The following is a 25,029-nucleotide window of genomic DNA, read 5'->3' as shown; positions in this document are numbered from 1 at the left end:
GTTGAATCTTTCCATAAATTACGAATGGAACAAGACATGAGTCCCTCCTGCTCCACCATGTTCCACATTCCACTACACTCACCTCTCTCTTTTTTTTTTTTTTTTTTTTTTTTAATTTAATTTCTGAAACCCGTGTTTGACCAACGACTTAAACAACCATTTGCCCGTTCAAAACGACGTCACCCCCTTTGACTCCTTCGCTACAAAAACCCACCTTCTCCACTCCCTCTCTGTGCTCCTCCAAACACATCTATCTCCTCTGTGAGAACGAAGGAAACGAAAAAGATGGGGAGAAACGAACTGTGCATAACCGTACCCAATCTCTTCCGCTGCCCGATATCTCTCGACGTAATGAAGTCTCCCGTTAGTCTCTGCACCGGCGTCACATACGATCGTTCTAGTATTCAGCACTGGCTCGAGTCCGGACACGACACTTGTCCCGCCACGATGCAGGTCCTTGCCACCAAGGACTTCATACCCAACCTCACTCTCCATCGTCTCATCAACCTCTGGACACAATCCTCCACTCGCCGCCCTGACTCCGGCAACTCTACGCCTAAGGCGACCACCGTCTCGGAGCAGCAAGTTGGAATTTGGATTGAGGAGATTAAGAGACTAAGACTTGAATCGCTGGGGAAGATGGTGGAGTTCTTGAGATATTCTGACGAGAATAGAACATTTTTTGTTCGCTTTGATGGTCTTATAGAGGCGATTGTCGTTGTTTTGAGGAGAGATGGAGTAGAGATTCATATTTTGGAGTTGATTTTTCGGGTTTTGGATTTGATTTTGCTTCAAAATGGAATCAGGGAAAAACTGCACAGATTAGTCTTCAAAAGCAATCAAAATTGCTTATCTTCGTTTCTTTCCGTTATCCAAAATGGAAGATCCAAATCGAAAATCCAAGCCGTTAGAGTTCTGGAGTCAATTTCGATCAATAACGAAACCAAACGCTTCGTCGCAGAAACGCATAATCTCATGCCAGTTCTTTTTCATCTCCTCAAAACAGAGAACGATCCGGCCTTACACGACTCAGTTTTATCTCTCTTGATCTCAATCGCCGTAACTCGCTCAATCAAGATTCAAATCGTCCAGCTCGGACTCATTGAAGTCCTATCTGAAACTCTCTGCAACAAAAACGTAACCGTTTCACTCGTGGAGAAATCCTTAAAGCTGTTATCAATTGTTTCGACGTGCACGGAAGGTCGAAATGCAATAAGCGAGGACCCGAAATGCGCGGAGTGTATGGTAGAGAGATTAATGAAGGTGTCGAAAGCGGCAACGGAGGATGTTGTAGTGGTGCTATGGAGTTTGTGCTGTTCGTTCAGGGACGGGAAGATGCAGGAGAAGGTGATGAGGTGCAATGGGTTGACCAAGTTGTTGCTGGTAATGCAGAGTGAAGGGGAAGGGAATGTAAGGAGGATGTGTGCAGATTTGGTGAAGGTTTTGAGAGTTGGGTGCAAGGATGGTGGGGTGCTGATGAGCTATGAGACGAAAACGACACATATCATGCCTTTTTAGATTTGTAATTCCGAACAGTGCCATATTTGATTTTTTATGATTTTAGGGAGGATGTGAATTGGTGTTTTTGTTGACATTAACATACATTCAACAAAGAAAAAAAAAAATTCTTTTCCAATTTTCCCCTTTATTTTGGTGTTAGAATTATTTTTTTAAAAAAAAGTTAAAAGACAAATTCCATTCAAATCTAATAAAGAGAATATAGGATTAGAAATTTAACTTAAATATATTTAAAAATAAATTGATTTATATTTCAAAATAAATTGATTTTTAATGCTGTTAATATATTTAATGTTTACATAACTTAAAGAAAAAGAAATTAAATTTGTGATTAATGAGTTATCTAACAATAAGTGCAAGAACCACAATCAAGTGGTGCATAAGTTTTGTTAATTCTTAGATGAGCTATCGTTGTATATATAATGATTTAATTATAATTATTGATAATGATGAAATTTATATGGGACTCACTACAATCAACTATTACAATAAAATTGTTATATATATATTGGTTTCATTACATAATTTTTATATGAAGAGACTAAAGAGAAACTTACAAAAAAATCCTACTTGACATGTAAAGGATCAAATGAAAGAAGGAAAGATAAGAAATTAAAGAAAGAGGAAAAAGGAAGGGAAGAGTTTTTAGAGAGAGAGAACCAAGCAAAAGCTTGTTGGAATTGATTTGTGTAACTTTAACGAAATTTACACAATGATTTGACTCCACGCAAAGCCATTAATTCGAATTTTTTTTTTTTAACTTTTTTAAATAAAAATCAAAGCTTTTCAAGGTTATGTTATAAAAAGTTGATAGGACATTACAAGAAAGGAATGGCCAACTCTTCGCTATGCTTTTAAGAAAGGGGAGATCATCGTTGGGAAAGAAGGACAAAAGTAATGCAAGAGATACGCTAAAATGGCTTAGTTCATAGAAAGGCTTAGAGAAAGAGCGTATATCCTTTTACAATAATGGGGATCCTAAAGAGACACCTTTTAGAGGGGTGTTGGGGGTGGGGGGGGGGGGGGTGTGTGTTTAGGTAGGGAATTATAGGGCAGAATAGCACTAAGCAATTTGCGTAGAATTTTCCCCTTTGATTTTGGACGGAGTGTCCATTTCCTAAAGTCCAAACTACAGGAATAATTGCATTCACAGACAATAGAATATATATTTTATGGAAATCTTTTCCATACTAGGCTAACCCCTAAGTTTTCTAAAATCTCAGGCTGTTATTTTTTAGGAAATTATTAAAAAAATAAAACTTTACTCTCATTTTTTTATACTTATATCACATATTAATTAAATTATCAATTAAATCATATTTTTTTCAACTTCTCCTAATAATATCTTATTGTCACCAAGTTCCTTAATTACCTAATAAATCTATCACATTAGATGTCATGTCACAAAAATGGACCTAATAATAATAAATATAATTAAAAAAAGTTAGTTTAATAGTGATTTAATTAGTGTAAGGTATAATTATTGAAAAAAAATTAAAAGTACAAATTTTTTATGGTAATTTCTTTTTTTTTATTATAATTTTTTTAAACATATTATAAATTCTTTCGAACGAGAGAAGATAGACCATTTGTTTTGAGGAAAATATTTTTTAAATAAAATATTTTTTACATTTTTTTTAATGTTTAGAGTATTAAAAAATAAATTAAATATTTTCCTAATTAAAAGAAAAACTAAGCTATTTTGAGGAAAAATGATAATCGATGAACAAGTTAATTTTCATTTAACTTGACAAGCCGTAAAAAGAATGAAATATTATGCTATTATTTACTTAAATTCAAGAATGCATATAGATATTTATTTAATTTGCTAGGGATTTAAATTATCACAGATTTAAAGAGATCTCTTGGAAACCGCCTTCCTCCACCAAGATAAGAACAGAAACAGGTATATTAATAATAATAATCACATGATGCTCTACCACCAGAATCACAAGTCATTCTTCAAATAGGATTGTTAGAACAAACCCTTCTTGGCATGTCTCCCTACAAAAAAAATATGTGCACATAGTGCAAGAATTCTGAAATGTGTTGAAATACAACCACAGCAGCATGAAATATCCATTGACTAGTAATTCACATTCATCCTGGAAACAATTGCAGGTAAATGTCAAATCAACTCTCAAGAGCCAGATACTTTGAAGGTAGCCTTTTGTAATTTGTACCATAATGCTTGCTCCTTAAATTTTTCATTCCTGCCTCATTATTGATTGCCAAGTTGAGCTTCTCACTTTTAACTCCTACAAACCTCCATGCACACTCTAATTCAATTTATCTTCCATTAACTAGAAGCACACATTTTATATGTCAATGCTCATTACTTCCAAAAATGCCTCTATGATGAAGGGAAGAACCAATTTCAAGAAGTTTTCAGAGCACCAGGGAATTCTTTGCCAGTAAAGCATTTCTTGCATAGATGAAATATTGTGTCTATTTGGCATTGCTGTTAAAACTATTATTAAAAAAATTATTTTTTTAAATATACTAGTTTGAAAGTGTTAAAAAGTAATTAAAAATTAAATTTGATTAGTTTTAATCATAAGAATACTAGAATAACAAAATAATTTTTTTCAAATTAATTTTCTCAACAGTATCTAAAATGAAAACAGTTTCAGGTGTCAAACGGAGCTATTGTTTAATATGCCCTTACCTCCAAGGCAGTAAACCCCAGCCCCCAGGAACCTAAAGTTTGATACGCTGGAAATCTGTCAGCATTGTAATTATTACGTGGGATTCACCACATTACAGTTTTGGTGCACTACAGTTGCTCTGATACAAAACAATAGTAAGTAGAACTTCTAGCCTTTATCAGCTATATTTTATATAAATTAAAAAACTAATAATAGATTAAATTTCTTCCATGTTCATGGAGGCCTTCCTTGGGAAAAAAAAAAAGGGGGCCTTTGGCACAGTGATAAGATTGTTCCATTATGATATAGGGGTCACAAGTTCAAACCACATAAACGGCGTCCCAGGTCCAGCAATGTAGGAGTCCTTTTGTACTGGGACCATGTCCCTAAAAGAAAAGCACTACAATCGAATGCATGGGTGACTTGTGACTCGCAGCTTATATTTAAACTCTCAGTTATCACAAGTATAATAAGACTTTAGGTGTAGTTGCTCTCAGACCTAGCCAAGGGCCGGTTCTGAACAGCAACCTTGGCCGTTCGGCCCAGAACATGCCCGGATTTTCCGGATTAAAAATGGTTCCGGTTCGGTTTTGGTTCGAAACTTGGTATTATTAAACTATAATAAATTTTTAAATACATTTACTTGGTTTCCAATGTAAGAAATTGAAAGGAACCAACTATAAACTCAATATAATTAAAAAGAAAAAAGAAATGAAAACAAGTTTTGAATCGGGCAGTTTCTGGTTTGGAACGGCTGGTTTGAGCAGGCTGGCTCCGATTCAGGTTCAGTGGGGCAGTCCCGGGTTTGACCCGGGCCAGTTCTGATTTGCTTCACAGGCCAAACCGGCCCATGGCCAGGTATAGTTGCTCTCATTTAAAAAAGGGTGCAGGCAAAATAAAAAGATTAAGGGAAAAAAAAAAAAGAGAAAAAAAAAAATCCTGCGATATCATACAGACAACTTGTCTAATGGGATGAGTTCCTTTATAATTTTGATCAACAAGATTCAAAGAAAAAAGGCAATAAAGAAAGAAAGGAAAGGTAAAAAGATAATGTCCAAATTAACTGATCTTGTGCTTTGAACTTTTAGGGAACTGTGTCAAATACGAACACAACTTGCCACTGCAATCAAATTCAGTTGATATATAAAAAGATCGTGCAGCTCATGCTCAACAAAATAATTTAAATACACAAAAAACTAGCCTAAAGCAGTTAATCAAGCAAAATGTTAGACTTCTTTTCCTGAATAGCTTATTTTGCCTTTTGCTAGTGTAACTTGCTTTCTGCTATTGGTTGACCAAATGAAGCTTAGTTAATTGCAGAATTACCATATAAGAAGTAGGCCGCTTTGCAAAGCAGGGTAAGGTCGCGTATATCTACCTTCCCTGGAGTCCATAAGTGTTTGGATGCTTCATGCATTACGGAAGTAGCTGATATAAGCAGTTGTTATCTTAACTGTATTATCAAAATGCCAACATATATAAACTTGTCAACTAAAAACAATTGGGATTAAAAAGCTTAGACGTTCTATAAGTTTATCAAACCATGTGCATGTAATAAGTTAAGACAATATGTCAACATATATTGGGAGTAAAATCACAGAAAGCGAAGCAAAAAATTCTAGTCTGTCATGTTTGTGCAACAAGACATTCTTCCATACCATTTTTAACAGAATAACTCGAAGTTTATATAGCCAAATTGTGATCATATAGAGAAGCAATTACCAGTTATATCTATAAGGAAAAAAAAAAATAGAGGATAAAAGTTTTCGCCAACAATAGCACCTGACATTCCATTCATAGCCATCAATCAAACAGGAGCAACATCCATTTCACGCAACTCTTTATGCTTCAAATACTGATGCAAAATAGCAAGCCTAGCTGTCTCAAATGCAAAGTACCCCAACGCTGAAAAACAAGCACTATGAACCACTCTAGGACCGATTCCCCTGGTAAATCCGACCCATCCTTCCTCCTTCAGAATCTGGTTCACAGTAGCAGAAACCCCACTATACATTGCAGCTGCGACCTTATCCACCACTTCCTTGTTCACCTGTGTCATCAACCTTGTCTTAACCACGTCAAGCGGTGTGGTTATAGATGCAGAGATTGCCCCAGCCAATGCTCCACAGCACACACTTTCAATAGGCTCCAAATGGCTCTTTTTAGTTCTACTCAATACTGCAGCCTTTAAATACTCAAATGAAGAATAACTTAACACACCAGCAGGTAAATTTCTTAACAAAGTTGCAGAATACCCAGCATACAGACCCAGAATACCATCTTTCTCCAATATTTTCAACAATACCTCAAATGATCTTCCCTTAGCACCAGCTTGCATTCGCTGTGTGATCAATTCTTTCGGTACCATAATCGCTGATGACACGATATTTCCCATGGCACCGGCAGTAGGAGGGATAAGCACAGATGGAAACTTCTCCAATTTGGACAAAATCGATTTCCCAAATTCACAAGTCCCAAAATACACAGCTGAAGAGGTTGTAGAACCCACAATAACCGCAGATACGCCGCTATAGAACCCCAAAATGCCCTTCTCTTGAAATGTCTTGACTATAGCATCGAGGGTGCTGCTATAAATCTGAGATGCACCCTTCGTTTGCAACTTTGTTTTGATGGTATCAAGCGGGTGCAGGCCTACGTAAGTAAATGCACCAGCTATGCCACCACCTCCAGCTCCAATGAGGGCTCGCTCAAGGACTGAGAGGTTCTTCATGAGGGATTGGACTTTGGGGCTGTTTCTTGAAGTGGGTTCGAGCCATTTCGAGAAGTTGGGCGTGCTTTTGGTGTTAGAAGAGAGAGAATTGGAAGCAAATGGAAGGGATTTGGTGATGGGTTTGTTGTGTTTTTTGACGGGGTTGTGCGGCGTTTGGGTGGATAAGGGAGAGGAGAAGTGAGTGAAGAGATTGGTGAAGTTAGTGTCGATTAGTGGGTGGTATTGATTACGGGGATCTGGGGATGGGAGGCCTAGGGATGCACAGAGATTGGCCTCCATTGCTATAGTACAGAGAAAGCTTATTTTGCTTCCTCCGCCGTTCACCTGTTCATCCGAGGCTGTGGATGCCGACGGATACTCGAGAAACCTTAAGAGTGATGCGCTGCACGTGAGTGAAGAATGTCGTTCAAACGACGCCGTTTCATTGATGCAGGGCTCAACTACAAAGGCTTTTTGGTCCAGACCCAGTGGCTGCTACGAGGTCCAATGTCTCCATTCTCTTCATCAACAAACACTACAGACTCCTTTCCCTCCAAATTCTCTCCCTCTCTCACAACTCTCATGAAGTCACCAAGAGAAGCGAAATCCTGAACCAAATATTCTGGATCAAAACATCAAGTAAACAAGAAAATCCAATTTGGGTTTCTTCTTTCAAGAAATATCTGCTAACCTCTGTTTCGCTCAAGAACTACCCATCTACTGCAATCAAGATTCCCCTTTTTCCTGCAATCAAGATTCCCCTTTTTCCTTGATTGCAATGCGTTTTTATACCTCTCTTATCTTCTGGGTCCATTTCTTTCTCTTCTTTAACTTCAATTTCTTCTCACTTTCCATCCTTTTCTTGCCTACAAACAATGTCACTCTCTATGGCGATGCACACCTTAGAAACAATGGCATTAGTCTCACTCAAGGACACGGTTGCTCCCACCCACCTTCCTTCCCTTTCTTCTCCTCTGCTCCTTCTTCTTCTTCTTATTCTGGTGTTGGAAGAGCTCTCTATCTATACCCAATTCGGTTTTTTGATCCCACAACCAATATGACTGCATCTTTCTTTTGCCGTTTCTCCTTCTCCATCATCCCATCTCCACTGTGTCCTTTTGGTGAAGGTATGGCGTTCTTCATCACCTCTAATGCCGAATCTTTCAGTCTTTCTAATGGCTACATGGGCCTTCCAGGGCCGTCCTTAAACCCCCAAGATTCATTCGTCGCTGTGGAATTTGATACAAGTTCTGATCTTTCTCTTTCTGATATCAGCAGTAATCACATTGGAATTGATGTCAATACAGTTGTATCTTTTGCTTCAGTTGATGCTGTCGAAGAAGGGATTGATCTGAAAAGTGGAAGGCAGATAACTGCTTGGGTTGAATACACAGATGCCACTAAGTTGGTTCAGGTGTGGGTTAGTTACTCCCAAATTAGGCCTTCAAATCCTGTTCTCCAGGCACGGATTGATCTCTCTGAGTATGTCAAGGAATATATGCATGTTGGTTTCTCGGCTTCCAATGGGCAAGGCTCAGCCTTTCATATTGTTGATCATTGGCGATTCAAAACTTACGGTTCTCCCTCTTCTGTGAGTCCTATGGATACAACTGAAGGAGGGGACTGTTTAATGTGCTATTCTGAGGATTCAGGTGTCAATGGCAACAGCACCCCTAGTGATCTTAATGAGAAAAGAACCAATATGCGAGAGATTGCTTTGGGGTTGGGAGGTTTAGCTGCTTTCGTCCTCTCCATGGCGACAGTAATTTTCTTTGTTATGAGGAAAAAGAGGGGTATTGGCAGAAGAAAGAGAAAGGTCCAAATCCGTATAGGCCAAAGAGGACCAACAAGATTTTCAATTGCTGAGATAAAGTCAGCTACTATGGGGTTTCACAGAAACAGAGTTGTTGGTGAAGGAGCTTCAGCTACAATTTATAAAGGGTCTCTTCCATCTACAGGAGCAGTGGCTATTAAGAGATTCAACAAGGGGGAGATCGACTGTTTTCGCAATCCATTCATCACTGAGTTTGCAACAATGGTGGGTTGCTTGAGACACAATAACTTGGTTCAACTTCAAGGATGGTGCTGTGAGGGAGAAGAATTAGTCCTAGTTTATGAATACTTGCCCAATGGAAGCCTTGACAGAATCCTTCACAACACTACTGGTTCTACAATTTGCCTTTCCTGGAAGCAAAGGTTAAATGTAGTTCTTGGAGTTGCTTATGCTCTTTCATATCTACATGATGAATGTGAGAGACAGATAATTCATAGAGATGTAAAGTCATGCAATATAATGCTTGATGAAGAATTCAATGCGAAACTGGGAGATTTTGGCTTAGCAGAAGTATACGAACATAGTACTAAGACAAGAGAAGCTACTATACCAGCAGGGACAATGGGGTATCTTGCTCCTGAGTATGTTTATTCTGGTGTTCCATCAGTGAAAACTGATGTTTACAGCTTTGGTGTGGTAGTGCTAGAGTTGGCCACTGGAAGAAGGCCTGTAGAAGATGATGGTACAGTGCTTGTTGAGTCGGTGTGGAGTTTCTGGGAGAAAGGGAAACTGATTCAGGCTGCCGATGCAAAGTTGGAAGGGAAGTTTAATGAAGTGGAGATGGAGAGGATGCTGATGGTGGGACTTTGTTGTGTGCACTCAAATCATGAGCATAGGCCAACAGTTAAGAGGGCTGCTAAGATTCTTAAAGGCGAGGCTCCACTTCCTCTTCTGCCACCAAGAAAACCAAAAGTGGAGTTCCATTATGTTTGGCCTGAGGATTTTGAAGGAAGAACTATTCTTGGAGGAGATCACAGTCCTGCCACTGATGACATGTCATGGATGACACCTAGGAGCCATTTTGGCTGGGATTAACAGAGAAATGTTGACGTAGAACAAAGAGGAACAACAACAAATCCTTAGGAAAAATAGAACTAATTCTATTTTAGTGCACACTTCACGAAAAGACAAAAGAAACTAAGAGTTTTAATTAGTATAGGTTTGTTTGTTGTCACCAAAAATTTCAGTATATGTATCAGTATATCCAAGCTGTTGTTGTATTCATTAATCCATTGCTCTATCGATTATTCTCTGCTCTTCCGATTTTTCTTCTGTCACTTTAAAAGAAACGATACTGGCTTGTTTGGATTTACTAGAGGATCGCTTCCCATGGATAGATGGGATCAACTTAATAAACTCTTCAACCAAACAGGGATTAAACTAACTTTTGGGTTGAGTGCTCTGATTGGGAAGCACAAGTGCAACGACTCAGACCTATGGTTAGGCAATTGGAGTCCCAAAAATGCTCGTGATCTTATAAACTACACTATGTTTCAGGAACACAAGATTGATTCCAATGAATTAGGAGATGAATTGTGCTTATCAGGAGTATTTGCAGTACAGTCAAAATATTATCTCATTGAAAAAAAAAATTAGTGAATGAATTGCCTCCAGATCCTGAAACAAGAACAGCTGTTTTGGGCCCTAAAGGTTTTATGATGAGCAATAGTTTAATACCTTTTTCTCAGGCTACTGGACCAAATGTTGTTCAAGGAGTTACCCACCATATCTACAACCTTGGCGCAGGTGTGGAAAAAACCCTGACTGATAAGGTTCAGGATTCGTACTTCTTAAACCAAATAGCACAAACCTATAGAGACCTTTCAGTTAGCATCAAGGAATTTTTTCCACGGGCAGGATTCGTCTCATATACCTTTGCTAATGGATTTTCGTATTTAGACCAACTTGGTATGATTTCAACGTTCAACCATAAAATTTTCTTTCCTCCTTTGTTTTCCTGGCAATCAAAATGATTGGTGGAAATTAAGGCCTCCTTAATGCCACATCATTCATACCAAATCTTGATAGCTATGGTGCACTTCTATGGCATCGTTTGATGGGGAAGGAAGTATATTTATTCGATTTTTATGTTATTTTCTCATTATCCGTTGACAGGATTGAAACTATTCTATATTGATAGTTAAATAATTTTTCTAAATAAAAAAACTGTAATTTGACAATGAAAACAATTCTTTAAATTATATGAGAATCCTCATCCTCTAATACTGCATTAAATCACTTTATTTTACACTTATATGAGACCGAAAAAAGTAAAAAATAGTGTTAAATTTTTTTTCCTTTTATACTATTTTCTCCTCATATATACTTTCACAAATTCATTTTTAATTTTATAAACTATTTTATTTTAATTTTTAAATATACATAATTAAATGTTTATTGAAATATATATAACAAAACATAAATTTAACGTGAGAATAAATTATTATTCTATTAGTATAATTTTATTATAAATAAAATAAAATTATATTATAAATAACTATATTGAATAAAAATTTATCCAAATGCAAAATTATATCATATTATTCAATACAACAATTTTTAACATATTTTTATCATTTAATATCCAAATAATAGTGAAAATATAATAATTTTTTCTTTTTATTTTTCGTTCTATTAAAATATAAAAATATATAAATCATTTCATTTCATTGCTTTTCTTTTATATTTTTATATTTTAATATAATTTTTCATAAAAAAAATATTTTCTTATATTTGAGAGTACACTCAATTAATATATAAATAATATATAAAATTATAATAAAACTTATTTAAAATTATAATTTATTCACTTTGATTATATAGTTCAAGAATATATTTAAGTTCTAACTCAACCATCAATTATATATTTTTCTTTTATATATATATATATATTCCAGGAAAAATTCACCAATTTGTCTTCTCATTGACCACGCTCTCACGCGCCTATGTTTCCACATATAACTCCACCGCCTACAAACAAATCCCATTTTCCCCAGAGAATTTATTTAGAAAAGAAAATCAACAGACGTAAAATCCCCCAAAAAGTTGTAATTCAAAAACCCTAAATTGGAAAAAAAAATTCTCTCCCATTGGGTTTACAGATTTCTTGCCATAAAAAAAAGGGGAGGTTCAGAGATTCTCATCCAAAAGAACTCTGATTTCTCTGACTTTTTTTTTTTTTAATATTTCTGTGAACTGATCACATTGGGACGCCATAATTGAGTGCGAGGTGCTGATGAGGTTTTCTTCGCTAACATTGATGAATTGAAACTCTTAAATAAGTTCAATTGGTGTCGTTTTGCTTTCTGGGTTCTCTCGAGAACATTCGTTGGATTTATGCTGGGCCCTTTTCTTTCTTTTCACCATGGTGAGTTCCCCTTTTCCTTTTTCTTGCAGGTTGAAGTCCGGTATTTTTTTTATCAATGTGTTTTGGGTGTCTTAGCGTCATGGGTTAGTAAAATTTTGTTGATAAGCAATGTATTTCGCTTAATTTAATTTCGTCTTTGAGTAGATTACTTTCCCCTCAATGCGTAAGTTCGAGCAAAGTATTGATCATATTGTAGATTATAATGTGATTAAAGTCTAAATGGGAGTTTATGGCTAGTATTAGAGTATGAATTCTGGGAATTCGCTCCTCTGAATTTTGTTTGATTTTTTCATGTCAAAAAATTTGGTGCAAACTTGCCATTAAAGGTGCAATCTTTTAGGTGTATGCGTGTGAGTTGAGCTGAGCGCTGATCCTAGGCGGGTGGGGGTGGGGGTGGGGGTGGGGTGTTGGTGGGAGTTAATTAAAAGGCGTTAAAACCACCATGGTTACTTAGTGACCTTTGTGCAAGTGCATTCTTATTTATCTTTTAATTTGATCATTCCCTTGGAAAATCTAGAGTGAAAATTAAAACCAATCTGTGGTTAATTTCACCGTCATGGAAGTGTATTTTTATTCACCATTTGATATTTCCCTTGGAAAATCTAGAGTGCAAACACAAAACTGGAAAACTTTAGGGCGTTGGTTTCAGAATGGTTTGGAATTGACTACAACCTTAAGAATGCATGCCCAGTTAAATATTTTTTTTTACCTGACTTGCAGTTATGTTTTTGTATATTGGCAGTGTGCTTTTTAGGAGTTCTTGAGAAGGTTTGAGGTTCCTAGAGGAATTTCTTTGATAAAATGAGTCTGGATTTAGCCTGATTATCATGTTTTTATCTTAGTCACATGCCCCATTCTCAGACAATCTATTATATTGTCTTCACTGGCAGTTTCTTCCTGAATACTAGTGCAGATAAATGATTACATACTCCTTGTGATGTTTTGCTTGATGTTGGTTGGCATTTGTACCTCCCAGTTGTTCAGTGTTTGTTGTTTGATTGAGTTGCTTTTATTGTTAATCTTCTTCATTCTTCATATATTACTTTTTCTTTTTTCTTTTTTTAAAAAAAAGTTATAAAATTCATACTCCTTGTGATGTTTTTGCTTGATGTTGGTTTGCATTTCTACCTCACAGTTGTTCAGCATTTGTTGTTTGATTTATTTGCTTTTATTGTGAATTCTGTTCATTCTTTGTATATTACTTTCTTTCTTTTTTTCAAAAAAAAAAAAAAAAAGATTTTATTTTTCAAGTCCCTGATCGAAAAAAAAGTTGGAAGCACAACCTTGGAAAATCTAGAGTGAAAATTAAAACCAATCTGTGGTTAATTTCACCGTCATGGAAGTGTATTTTTATTCACCATTTGATATTTCCCTTGGAAAATCTAGAGTGCAAACACAAAACTGGAAAACTTTAGGGCGTTGGTTTCAGAATGGTTTGGAATTGACTACAACCTTAAGAATGCATGCCCAGTTAAATATTTTTTTTTACCTGACTTGCAGTTATGTTTTTGTATATTGGCAGTGTGCTTTTTAGGAGTTCTTGAGAAGGTTTGAGGTTCCTAGAGGAATTTCTTTGATAAAATGAGTCTGGATTTAGCCTGATTATCATGTTTTTATCTTAGTCACATGCCCCATTCTCAGACAATCTATTATATTGTCTTCACTGGCAGTTTCTTCCTGAATACTAGTGCAGATAAATGATTACATACTCCTTGTGATGTTTTGCTTGATGTTGGTTGGCATTTGTACCTCCCAGTTGTTCAGTGTTTGTTGTTTGATTGAGTTGCTTTTGTTGTTAATCTTCTTCATTCTTCATATATTACTTTTTCTTTTTTCTTTTTTTAAAAAAAAGTTATAAAATTCATACTCCTTGTGATGTTTTTGCTTGATGTTGGTTTGCATTTCTACCTCACAGTTGTTCAGCATTTGTTGTTTGATTTATTTGCTTTTATTGTGAATTCTGTTCATTCTTTGTATATTACTTTATTTCTTTTTCAAAAAAAAAAAAGATTTTATTTTTCAAGTCCTGATCGAAAAAAAGTTGGAAGCACAACCTTGGAAAATCTAGAGTGAAAATTAAAACCAATCTGTGGTTAATTTCACCGTCATGGAAGTGTATTTTTATTCACCATTTGATATTTCCCTTGGAAAATCTAGAGTGCAAACACAAAACTGGAAAACTTTAGGGCGTTGGTTTCAGAATGGTTTGGAATTGACTACAACCTTAAGAATGCATGCCCAGTTAAATATTTTTTTTTACCTGACTTGCAGTTATGTTTTTGTATATTGGCAGTGTGCTTTTTAGGAGTTCTTGAGAAGGTTTGAGGTTCCTAGAGGAATTTCTTTGATAAAATGAGTCTGGATTTAGCCTGATTATCATGTTTTTATCTTAGTCACATGCCCCATTCTCAGACAATCTATTATATTGTCTTCACTGGCAGTTTCTTCCTGAATACTAGTGCAGATAAATGATTACATACTCCTTGTGATGTTTTGCTTGATGTTGGTTGGCATTTGTACCTCCCAGTTGTTCAGTGTTTGTTGTTTGATTGAGTTGCTTTTGTTGTTAATCTTCTTCATTCTTCATATATTACTTTTTCTTTTTTCTTTTTTTAAAAAAAAGTTATAAAATTCATACTCATTGTGATGTTTTGCTTGATGTTGGTTTGCATTTCTACCTCACAGTTTTTCAGCATTTGTTGTTTGATTTATTTGCTTTTATTGTGAATTCTGTTCATTCTTTGTATATTACTTTCTTTCTTTTTTTCAAAAAAAAAAAAAAAAAGATTTTATTTTTCAAGTCCCTGATCGAAAAAAAAGTTGGAAGCACAACCTTGGAAAATCTAGAGTGAAAATTAAAACCAATCTGTGGTTAATTTCACCGTCATGGAAGTGTATTTTTATTCACCATTTGATATTTCCTTGGAAAATCTAGAGTGCAAACACAAAACTGGAAAACTTTAGGGCGTTGGTTTCAGAATGGTTTGGAATTGACTACAACCTTAAGAATGCATGCCCAGTTAAATATTTTTTTTTACCTGACTTGCAGTTATGTTTTTGTATATTGGCAGTGTGCTTTTTAGGAGTTCTTGAGAAGGTTTGAGGTTCCTAGAGGAATTTCTTTGATAAAATGAGTCTGGATTTAGCCTGATTATCATGTTTTTATCTTAGTCACATGCCCCATTCTCAGACAATCTATTATATTGTCTTCACTGGCAGTTTCTTCCTGAATACTAGTGCAGATAAATGATTACATACTCCTTGTGATGTTTTGCTTGATGTTGGTTGGCATTTGTACCTCCCAGTTGTTCAGTGTTTGTTGTTTGATTGAGTTGCTTTTATTGTTAATCTTCTTCATTCTTCATATATTACTTTTTCTTTTTTCTTTTTTTAAAAAAAAGTTATAAAATTCATACTCCTTGTGATGTTTTTGCTTGATGTTGGTTTGCATTTCTACCTCACAGTTGTTCAGCATTTGTTGTTTGATTTATTTGCTTTTATTGTGAATTCTGTTCATTCTTTGTATATTACTTTCTTTCTTTTTTTCAAAAAAAAAAAAAAAAGATTTTATTTTTCAAGTCCCTGATCGAAAAAAAAGTTGGAAGCACAAAAATTTGCTAAAACATTTTTCTCTCCTGTTGAGAGCAAAAAATACTTCATTTACTAGCAATATCTCTGCCCATTTACTTTTTTATTTTTGTTAAAAAAAAAATACTGCAGCAACTCTTATATATTTGTTCTTGCAGGTGACTATTTGTCAGAAATGTGGTGACAGAGGCTGGACTGAGCTTTTGATTTTTTGTCGTGCATGCCAGGCTTATGCTGTGCATCGGTAAGTGGCACTGTTGTACGTTTGATCTGTTTGTGATATTAGTAGAACTGTGATGCTCACCACAAGGGTTTCACATTGGCATGAAATATTAGCCTTGGAAAATTTAACGATCAAAGCATAACAATATATGAAACTTAAACAGTGCAGACGTATCAATACTTGGTCTCCTGTATTCTTTTCTATGCATATGCTTGATAGACTCAATCTCAATGTTGCAACAAACGTTGACAATTAAGTTTGAGTATGGATCCTGCCCTCAATTCTCCAAGGGAAAAAGTGGGGGGAAGTGATAATCTTCAGTAATTAGTCTTTCAATGTTAGTTAAACATTTGGTTTTGATTACTATGGTAAATTGGTGTCTGACCCTATTATTTGTACTTTATTTTCTTCAGTTATTGCTTAGATGTATTACCAGCAACTTTTGATGAATATGCGGAATGGTTATGTGAGGATTGTGAACCAAAGGTTGCAACATCATCCTTTCTTGACAAACTTAGCCCTTTCCAGGTCAGCGAAAACGACACTGAAAGTTTTGAAAGTGTAAAAGTGAAGAAAAGGAATCATGTCAATAAATTGAAAAAGAAATCTAAGAGAAAAGTTAAATCTTGCTCTAAGTCAAGGGTTTTGGAACGTAGGAAAACCTCCTTTCTTCATCTTAATGAGGTGCTTTGCTCAAAGAATAGTGAGAAAGATCAGGAGTTTGCGAGACAAAATGGAATGGATGAGTGTGGCTTGGATGAAGCAGTTGAATCTCTTAAAAGGAAAAACTGTCGACCGAATGTTGTTGACCTTCAATTGCTTGAGATGAATTGCTGTAAGGATGGAAAGAAAGATGAGAAGCATGGAAGGAAACATGATTTCAATGAGAGCAGCTTCCATGAAGAAGCTGAATGTCTTAAAATCAATAACTCTTCAGTGACTATACCGTTGGAAGTGAATTATCCTGAGCCTGGGGAGATAGAACAAAAAATTGAAAGATGGAATGGTCTTGGGGAGGACTGCTTCAGTGGAGAGGCTGAAAGACCGAATGGTTTAGGTAAGAGCAGCTTCAATGGAGAGGGTGATTCTCCAAAAACCAAGAACACTCAACTGGCTAGGTGTGATAGTCATCCTCTTGAGATGGATTGCTTCAAGGATGGAGAGAAAGATCTGAAGCTTAGGAGACTGAACAATTTGGATGAAGGCAGCTCCTGTGAAGTGGCTGAACCTTGCAGGACTAACAACTCTCAGCTGGTTGTTTCTTACATCCCAAACATTGTAGTCCATGCGCAGCCGATAAAAGATCCTATTTGGAGGTAAGATCTATTTTCTGCCCCCGTCTCTGTTTTCTGAAGTATTTTGATAAATTACAATTTGATATATGAGGGTTGTTTTCTTTGGTTAACAGGGGAAGCTTGAGCCTTCTGGAAAAAAAATTTGGTACAGTGGTGGGACTTGTTGCTCATGTATCTAGCATAGCATGCCCTAAAGCTAGTGAGGAAGCAAAGTCATTGCCAACATTGCTTTCACCTGAATTACTTCCTAGGGCTGCTGTCTGGCCTAAGGGTTTCGAGAAGTCGGGGCCAAATGATGACAGTATTGCTCTTTATTTTTTTCCAGACAGTGAAAGGTGGTGGTTTTGACAAATATGGATTAGATTTCTCTTCCATTATCATGTTTTCTCAGTTGATTCCTTATAAAGATTTTTCTTCTGTTATATTAGGAATGAAAAGGTTTTTGATAGTCTAGTGAATGAGATGATCAGCCAAGAACTGGCCATGAGAGTGGATGTTCAAAATGCAGAACTACTGATTTTCACTTCTAGAATACTGCCAATGGAGTTTTGGAGTAACGCCAATTATTTTTTTGTTGAAGAGCTATTTTACCTCTATAGCTTTAAAGGACCTCGATTTAATTGTCCCCTTCTTTAAATTGGTTTGCAGGATTCCAGGCAAAATTTTATTTGTGGGGAGTATTCAAGGGAAAGCGAACTTCAAAGGCAGCGGTGGATGATAACCCTGGAGAGGGGAAAGGCCTCACGAAGGACTTAACATGGGATAGGCGGAGTCCTGTTAGTCCTTTAAGCAATGGTAGTTATGGTTGTGGCTCAATGTATTCCACACTTGATCCATCAATGCAATGATCTGTGTTCTATAAATTGCGTATAGTTAATCTTTTATTTTTGCAATGTCTATTTCAGCTTTCCACTAGTGGCAGTGCCTCATATCCACATCACAATGTTGGTCGTGTGGAGCAGTGTGGGGCAACCACTTTTCGTGGAAAGCTGGTTTCTATAGTCTATTTTTAGCTTTTAAATGCCGAAATATGGGAAAATTAAATATTTGATTTTTTTTATTGCCTTTTTTTTAATTTATTTTTTTGGTCTTATTTAATTAATGGATATTATATTTTCATTTTACCTACTGCATCTTTTGTTGCCTTGTTCTTCAGTTTTTGATCTTATTTAAAAACGACTCTGTTATCACTGAACGAAAATTCATTGATGTAGAATTCAAATTTTGATTCATAAGGTTGGGGCAGACATTTGAAATCTAGCCTTTAGGAATGTGTAGTTCTAGATTTGTCATCATAACACTCCCACAACTCTCCCAATGTTGGGCAAAATTCTAAGGTTAATTTGATTTGTCACGACCCAGCCTATGGGTCGAACTGGCATTGGGACCTGGGTCAGTCTAAAGCCCCCGAGGCTTATAGTAAGCCTAATTATTTCTTAACCCAACTCTAAGGCTCATTTTGGCTCAATTTCAAGAATTTAACTGGATAGAGTCAGGCCATAAAGTAGACCTTTCAACGGGGAGTTTTTGACTAAATCGACCTGTAAACACAATATATAATCAATTGGGGAGCTCAGCTCACCCTCCACATACTCAAATGTCATGAAAATAAATGAAAGTTCAACTCCCTCATACAGTCCAACAAACATTCATATAATAATAAGTTTACAGGCTCAACATGACAATTATATTACAGTCCCCAAAACAAATAAATATTTCTAACACATGCGGAAATTTTAGGAGTTAATAGAATTACACAAACATTAATAAACAACCTGCGAAGGAGAAAAGCAGGTTAACCACAATAAAATCTTCCTGTTGCCTGAAAAATAATGAACAGGAGTGAGCGTTCGACTCAGAGAGTAAAATATCAATTTTAACCATAATCTCTATAACTATCTAAAGCTAATGCACCCTGTAGAGTAAAATGCAACATCAACAATATTTTCACATTATAACAGCTAAAAAGGTAATTTGGAGCACTCACACACCCAGTAATGTCAAATCATAAATATATGGGAGCTGATCTCCTATACAGCTCTCTTTAATCCAACCTGTGCCAGCGAAGAACTCAAGCCGGACTTTCGCTTAATAAACCAAATCGGGGTCCCAGCGAAGAACTCAAGCCGTGTCTACCCCAAAGGACCGGGTCCCAGCGAAGATCTCAAGCCGTGTCTACCCGTCCTATCCATAGCCAACACCACATCACACGCACGCCAATGCACGCACACTGCTCCAAATTACCACAACATCCATGACACTTTAACCGTTGTGAATGCAACATAAAATGTGCCTAGAGTTTAACCACATAGATATATACATATAAGTGATGCATGGGCATATTTGAACATATAATAACATCGAAATTATAATTAAAATTAATGTTTTACTCACAGACTTAACAGCAGTCATTGTGGCGACTGGACAGAGAAAAAAGGCTGTTCCGGCTCACCTGACAATTTTATTACAATCATTTAATAAATTTGACTCAATACAAACTAAGAAAAAGACCAAAGACGTCCTAAGTCGTGCCGAAAATCCCGCAGAGTCTCCCCTATATCTAGGACCTACCCAACCTGCAAATGGGTTTAAAACACACTTCTATATCTACCAACCATACATCCATAACTCAATCATATCACACAGCCCCTCCTGGGCCCATCCAAACAATCATCAATCACAATATGTAAAATTATAGTTTAGTCCTTATAATTGACCCTTTTTGCAAAAACTACCCAAATAAACTCTAAAAATTCTAAAACTGTGCCCTGCGGTCCTTAGCAATATTACTAGGCTAATGCAAAAAGAATCATAATTTTCTGAACTATCAAGAATATTTTATGAATTTTTAATCCCATTTAAGCACCAGAAAATTATGAAAAAGCAAGGTTCCGGTTTACCTATTTCGATTCCGATCTCGGGAACGCGCTCGGAGCGTCTAACAACGGTGGGGTAGCCAAAATCTCGATCCAATTCTAAGAACTTTTTCGGTAGTCGGTCTGTCTGGCCGAAAATTCATAGACCGGGACAACTATCGAATTTTCGCGAATTGAAGGTACCTACACGATGCCCACAACACGGGGGTTAGTATAAAATTTTTATTGAATTTTCCAAGCTCATTTAATGCTCGGAAAAATACTGCGAAGTTTCGTGGGACCCATCGAAAAACAGTGTTGGAAAATTTCGAAATTTATATTGTCGCGAAGCTCTCGACGAGTGGAGCGCTCAGGTACTCTCGGTTTCCTCGTGGGGTTCACGGTTTACGAGAAATCTAGCCCAAAAATTGAAATGGGCTAAAACTTCCCGAACAAAAATTGGACAAACCGCTCGATGGATTTTAGTGTTCTTAGTGTCAATGGAAAGCTCTCGAGGTGTAGATAATGTTTGACACAAGACCCGGCCCAATTGGTGGCCGGATCAGCCGGATTTCGGTCGGGAAGCTGAAGCATCCCGTGCGCGCAGGGGAGGAGTTCGCGCGGGTTTTCTGGCCACCTGGGATGACAGCCAGCCGTGGGGAGGCACTGGGGCGGCGCGGCGGCGAGGTGGAGAGGCTGGGGAGGCGGCGGCACGGCTTGGGGGTGAGGGAGGAGAGAGAAAACGAGAGAGAGAGGAGAAGAGGAAACGCACGCGGAAAGAAAAAGAAGAAGAAGAAAGAGCTGGCCCGATTCGGCCGGTCCGATCTGGTTCGGTTCGATTCAGTCCGATTCGATTAGCCGATTAGATTCAGGATATCCGAAATTGAATTTTTACTTTGCCTTGGGACAAAAAACGAGGTCCAAAAATTTTGAAAAAATTTCAAAAAACTCAGAAAAATCTATAGAATCTAAATATATTTTTTATTTTGTCACGTGATCTTTAAGTTAATTTTTTAAAAATCATCAAAGTTTTATATTTTCGAAAAATCAAACCCAATTTCTAAAATCTAAAAAATTTCAAATAATTTCTTAAAATTTAAATAAAATTAAAATATTAATATTACTCACAAAATAATAAATTTAAAAATTTGGAATGTTACATGATTAGCGGCTAATACACATGCTCATTTGCTTCCCTGGTGATTACTTGTAAAGGCCTACACTCTATGGTGGGTAGGTGGGTGGGAGGGAGGTAGAAATGTGGAAATAGAAATGAACTATTGCAATCACAAAGTTCTATTGATTTATTGAAATTATGACATGCCATGGATGAAGGTCTATCTAATAATTTTTTACCAAAAGTTGGGCCATTATTGCATTTATGAAAAATTTTGAGAAAATGGGTCAGGCAATTTGTTTATTTTACTTATAATTTTGTATTTCGTATAAAGAAAAGTCTGCAATTGGATAAGACTGAGTATGAGATGACAACAGATTTTATTAGATGACTTCATCATATATAATTGATTGTGTCTGTCTTAATTGGAATCAAAAGATCAGCTAGTGAAAAACCTTCAATTAATTGCACTTCAATAACCAAGTCTACTTGACACATTCCACCACATGATACACACAGCCCTTGGACGTATTCTGTTAAAACATATTTACTTGAATGTTTCTTTGCTTGTCAGGCTGACATAATGATGATTGATGGATTTAATCAAATGTTAATCTAAAAGAAATCTAACTTTAGTTTTCTATACTTTTCACTAATTGATTAGTATAATATTAATAATGACAATTTGATCTTTCATGGGCAGGTTTTTCTTCCTCAGCCTGTTCTTATTTAACCACTCCCATATGGCCTTTTCCAATAATTTATTTAATGGATTAAAATATTAATTAGAGCTTTCCTTTTTTTTTTTTCTTTTTTTTACTTTATGGGGTCCCAAAGAAATGAATTTCTCAAAACTCCACGTTTAAAGCACTAATCCTTTGTCGTTTTAGAGGGTATAGTCCGGCAAATCAAGGTTTTGTCCTAGTCAACTTGGAAGTTTTTGTGTCACATTCATATAATAAAATAATTTGGGGCTAAATTAAATATTGATGCATGTATCAATAGTCTTTCTTCTCTGCAAATCTAATGAATATCTATAGCTTCTTATTTACAGATTTCTTTTTTTCTTTTTAATTGAAAGTCAAGGTCAATGATTAGAAGGAAGCCAAGCCAGCCACTCTCCAAAGGTGGGTTTTGTTGAATCTCTTCATCTAAGCTTTGTAATTAATTAGTCCTAATCAATTATTCATCTGATTGTTAACTATTGTACTTAATCACTCATGCCTTTTAATTATTATCAAGTGCAAAAATTCTTTTTTTTGCTTTCCACTTAATTTGTTCTTGTTTTTTCTCAACTTTATTTTTTTTTAATATAATTGGCTCCAATTGAACTCAAACCCAAACCTTGAAGATGACTCTAATATTATTAAGCTAAAGCACATTGGCCTCACCTTCTTTAATTAATCTTATTTTGTAATCAATATTAAATTGCTAAAAGAAAACTAAAGAAATTAAAATGTCATATTTTGTCCATGTAAAAGGAAAAGAAAGTTTAACCTGCCACCCATCTATTGGAACCGAGAGGTTGGGAGAGATGTCCAACTCCACATTTTTTTGTTAATTTATGTTGATTTTCCTGTGTGAACGACGAATATAATTTGTAATTATAATTGCTGACCCATATATATAAGAGTAAGGTTTGCAAATGGTAAAATTAAATTTATTATACACAGATTTCGGATTTCTTTATTTATGCATGTGAAGCAGCATATATAAATCAAATTTATCTTGAAAAATTAAGAAAAACAAAACCTTAAAACAAATATTTCTCCCTTTTTCCATTTTAATGTTATTCTTTATATTTGCTTACGGCCTGCATATGTTTTCTCATGAACATTTAATATTTTATTACGGGAGGGAAATTAATGTGGTATCTACTCTTAATGTGCTTTATAATCATATTTCTTAGATGAATGGCACAATTTTCTAATCTCCATTAATATTTACAATCATGGATTCAATGCAAAAGCTTGGCCCTAATGAGACTTATATTTGATGCTATAATGAAAAACTCTTTAATATTTTTTCTTAATTAATGTGAAAATATTGATTATGAAAAATTAATTAAAGAATAATATTATAAAAATATTTAATTTTTTATATAATTATTTTCATTAATTCAGACTAAATGTGAATTAACTTGATCCCAAAGCATATCTGTATATAATTCAATTAACTAGTGAAACTATCAATAGCAACCTAACAGACAAAGATAATGAGGGTAGCTTCCAAATTGCATAGATATTGCCAGATTTCTACTCACAAAATGTAGCATTTTAAGCATAGAATGATTCAGATTGGAAGAGAGCTTGAACAAACTGAGGAACAAAAATGTTATTACTGATTCAAATTACATGCCATAAGGTACATGACAAAAGAATGGTATTAAAAATATAGGTCCACAACATAAATATAGAGCCAAAACTGCCCTATCAAATGACCCACAAAAATTAAAAACAAAGAAATTCATACTTGGTGCCAATTAACAAGTCTCTGCAACTTGCTAACCTACCAAAAAGTGATTGTAGATGTTCCTTTCTTCTTCTCCTATTATCCTCAACATGAAGAGGATACACAAAAAGCAAAACCAGAGAATTTATAAAAATAAAAAAAATAAAAATCCTAATTAATTATCTCCCTATGTCTCCCTACAGAAAAAATAAAATAAAATCAGAAGTCAAAGATGTTGTTGAAATTGAAATTGTTGAAGAGGTCTACGGATGGAGTTGGAGAAGCCAGGCGAGGAGAAACAAAGAATGAAGGACTGGGCATGAAACTTCCCTCTATAAAATTCTTGTTACCATGAACCACAGGGCTCAAATCATGGAAGAAGCTAACCATGTTTGGATCGGACTGTGGAGAGAAGAAATTTGGTGTTATTGGAGGAAGTGAAGCAGGCCCTGGTGAAAGAATCCCAGGAAACAAATTACCTGATGATCTCTCCATTAGTTGATCTATTCCTATCTCTTCCAAGAAACCCATATCCTCACTTGCTGGCATAATCTTGTCCTTGGGTGTCTTCGCCTTCTCTATAGTTGCATACCTTGCCGCCGGCGATATTGCACCACCATCATTATTAAAAGGATTAGAAGTTGAAGAACTAGTAGCGGAGGTTGAATAAGTGGAAGAAGAAGTAGAGCCCGTGAGGCGTTGGACAAGATTCATGAAGTCACTAGGGTTTGTGTGGATAACTTTTGGTGAAACTGTGTAGATTATGACCGGCAGCCGTGGCTGAGTTGGTTGCTGGTGGTGTTGTTGCTGTGATGGCTGTGGAGCTACTGGGGGTTTCCTGATCTTGTGCGAATCTTTACGGACTTTTAGGGCAGGTGGTCTAGGACCCTGAAGTTCTCTTCTAGGAGATCTACTAAGAGGAAAGTCAGAAGGATCCATGCTCAATTTTGAATACCAACAAAGAGCAGCAGCAGCAGAAGAAGAAGAAGAAGAAGAATTAGAAGATGCAGATGGCCACGAGGACTTGAAAAGCATATTATTGTTGAATATCTAAAAATAAGGGCAGTTTATAAAGGAGATGGAGATGAATAAAAATATTTAAGAGAGAACAAGTCAAAAGGAAGAAAGAAAAAAAAAAAAAAAGCGGCCACTGTAGTAAAGTGATTTTTTTACTTTTCTGTAGAAAGACGTGGCCCATTTCGTATGGTCTAATGAATGTTTGAACATGTCCCAGCCCAGTCCCAAGCTTTCTTGAAGCTATGTGGAAAGGGTCTATGCCACATCAGACAATGGATGATGTTGGATGTCCATGTAAGCATATCTGTGAGGTGACAAGTGCATACAAGTCATTCAATTTACAATTCAGACATCATTTAAAATCACAAACGATCCTGTTTAAAAACATAATAGGTGTTAAAAAAAT

The 25,029-nt window shown here is 35.9% G+C and overlaps 5 protein-coding genes across 5 annotated transcripts; 3 read left to right on the top strand and 2 right to left on the bottom strand.

The window, feature by feature from the left end:
• Positions 1 to 216: 216 nt before the first annotated feature.
• Positions 217 to 1,637, top strand: LOC110643884 (U-box domain-containing protein 28). Its single transcript, XM_021796409.2, has one exon. It carries the CDS (start codon positions 286 to 288, stop codon positions 1,516 to 1,518), a length of 1,233 nt encoding a protein of 410 aa, XP_021652101.2. The 5' UTR covers positions 217 to 285; the 3' UTR covers positions 1,519 to 1,637.
• A 4,160-nt stretch (positions 1,638 to 5,797) lies between these two features.
• LOC110643898 (protein MITOFERRINLIKE 1, chloroplastic) lies at positions 5,798 to 7,278 on the bottom strand. The gene has a single exon (XM_021796429.2). The coding sequence runs from the start codon at positions 7,174 to 7,176 to the stop codon at positions 5,974 to 5,976; it is 1,203 nt and encodes a 400-aa protein (XP_021652121.2). The 5' UTR covers positions 7,177 to 7,278; the 3' UTR covers positions 5,798 to 5,973.
• Positions 7,279 to 7,418: 140 nt separating this feature from the next.
• On the top strand, positions 7,419 to 9,938 carry LOC110643897 (L-type lectin-domain containing receptor kinase S.6). The gene has a single exon (XM_021796428.2). The coding sequence runs from the start codon at positions 7,655 to 7,657 to the stop codon at positions 9,743 to 9,745; it is 2,091 nt and encodes a 696-aa protein (XP_021652120.2). The 5' UTR covers positions 7,419 to 7,654; the 3' UTR covers positions 9,746 to 9,938.
• A 1,750-nt stretch (positions 9,939 to 11,688) lies between these two features.
• On the top strand, positions 11,689 to 18,242 carry LOC110643905 (uncharacterized). Its single transcript, XM_021796437.2, has 6 exons — positions 11,689 to 12,077; positions 15,824 to 15,909; positions 16,302 to 17,204; positions 17,297 to 17,518; positions 17,612 to 17,736; positions 17,832 to 18,242. The coding sequence occupies exons 1-6, from the start codon at positions 12,075 to 12,077 to the stop codon at positions 18,029 to 18,031; spliced, it is 1,539 nt and encodes a 512-aa protein (XP_021652129.1). The 5' UTR covers positions 11,689 to 12,074; the 3' UTR covers positions 18,032 to 18,242.
• A 5,222-nt stretch (positions 18,243 to 23,464) lies between these two features.
• On the bottom strand, positions 23,465 to 24,690 carry LOC110643887 (protein MKS1). Its single transcript, XM_021796412.2, has one exon. It carries the CDS (start codon positions 24,639 to 24,641, stop codon positions 23,826 to 23,828), a length of 816 nt encoding a protein of 271 aa, XP_021652104.2. The 5' UTR covers positions 24,642 to 24,690; the 3' UTR covers positions 23,465 to 23,825.
• Between the last annotated feature and the right edge of the window lie 339 nt (positions 24,691 to 25,029).

Source organism: Hevea brasiliensis, chromosome 12 (assembly GCF_030052815.1).
Source record: "Hevea brasiliensis isolate MT/VB/25A 57/8 chromosome 12, ASM3005281v1, whole genome shotgun sequence".
Classification (NCBI taxonomy): Eukaryota; Viridiplantae; Streptophyta; class Magnoliopsida; order Malpighiales; family Euphorbiaceae; genus Hevea; species Hevea brasiliensis.
This window is presented reverse-complemented; position numbering and strand designations above follow the sequence as displayed.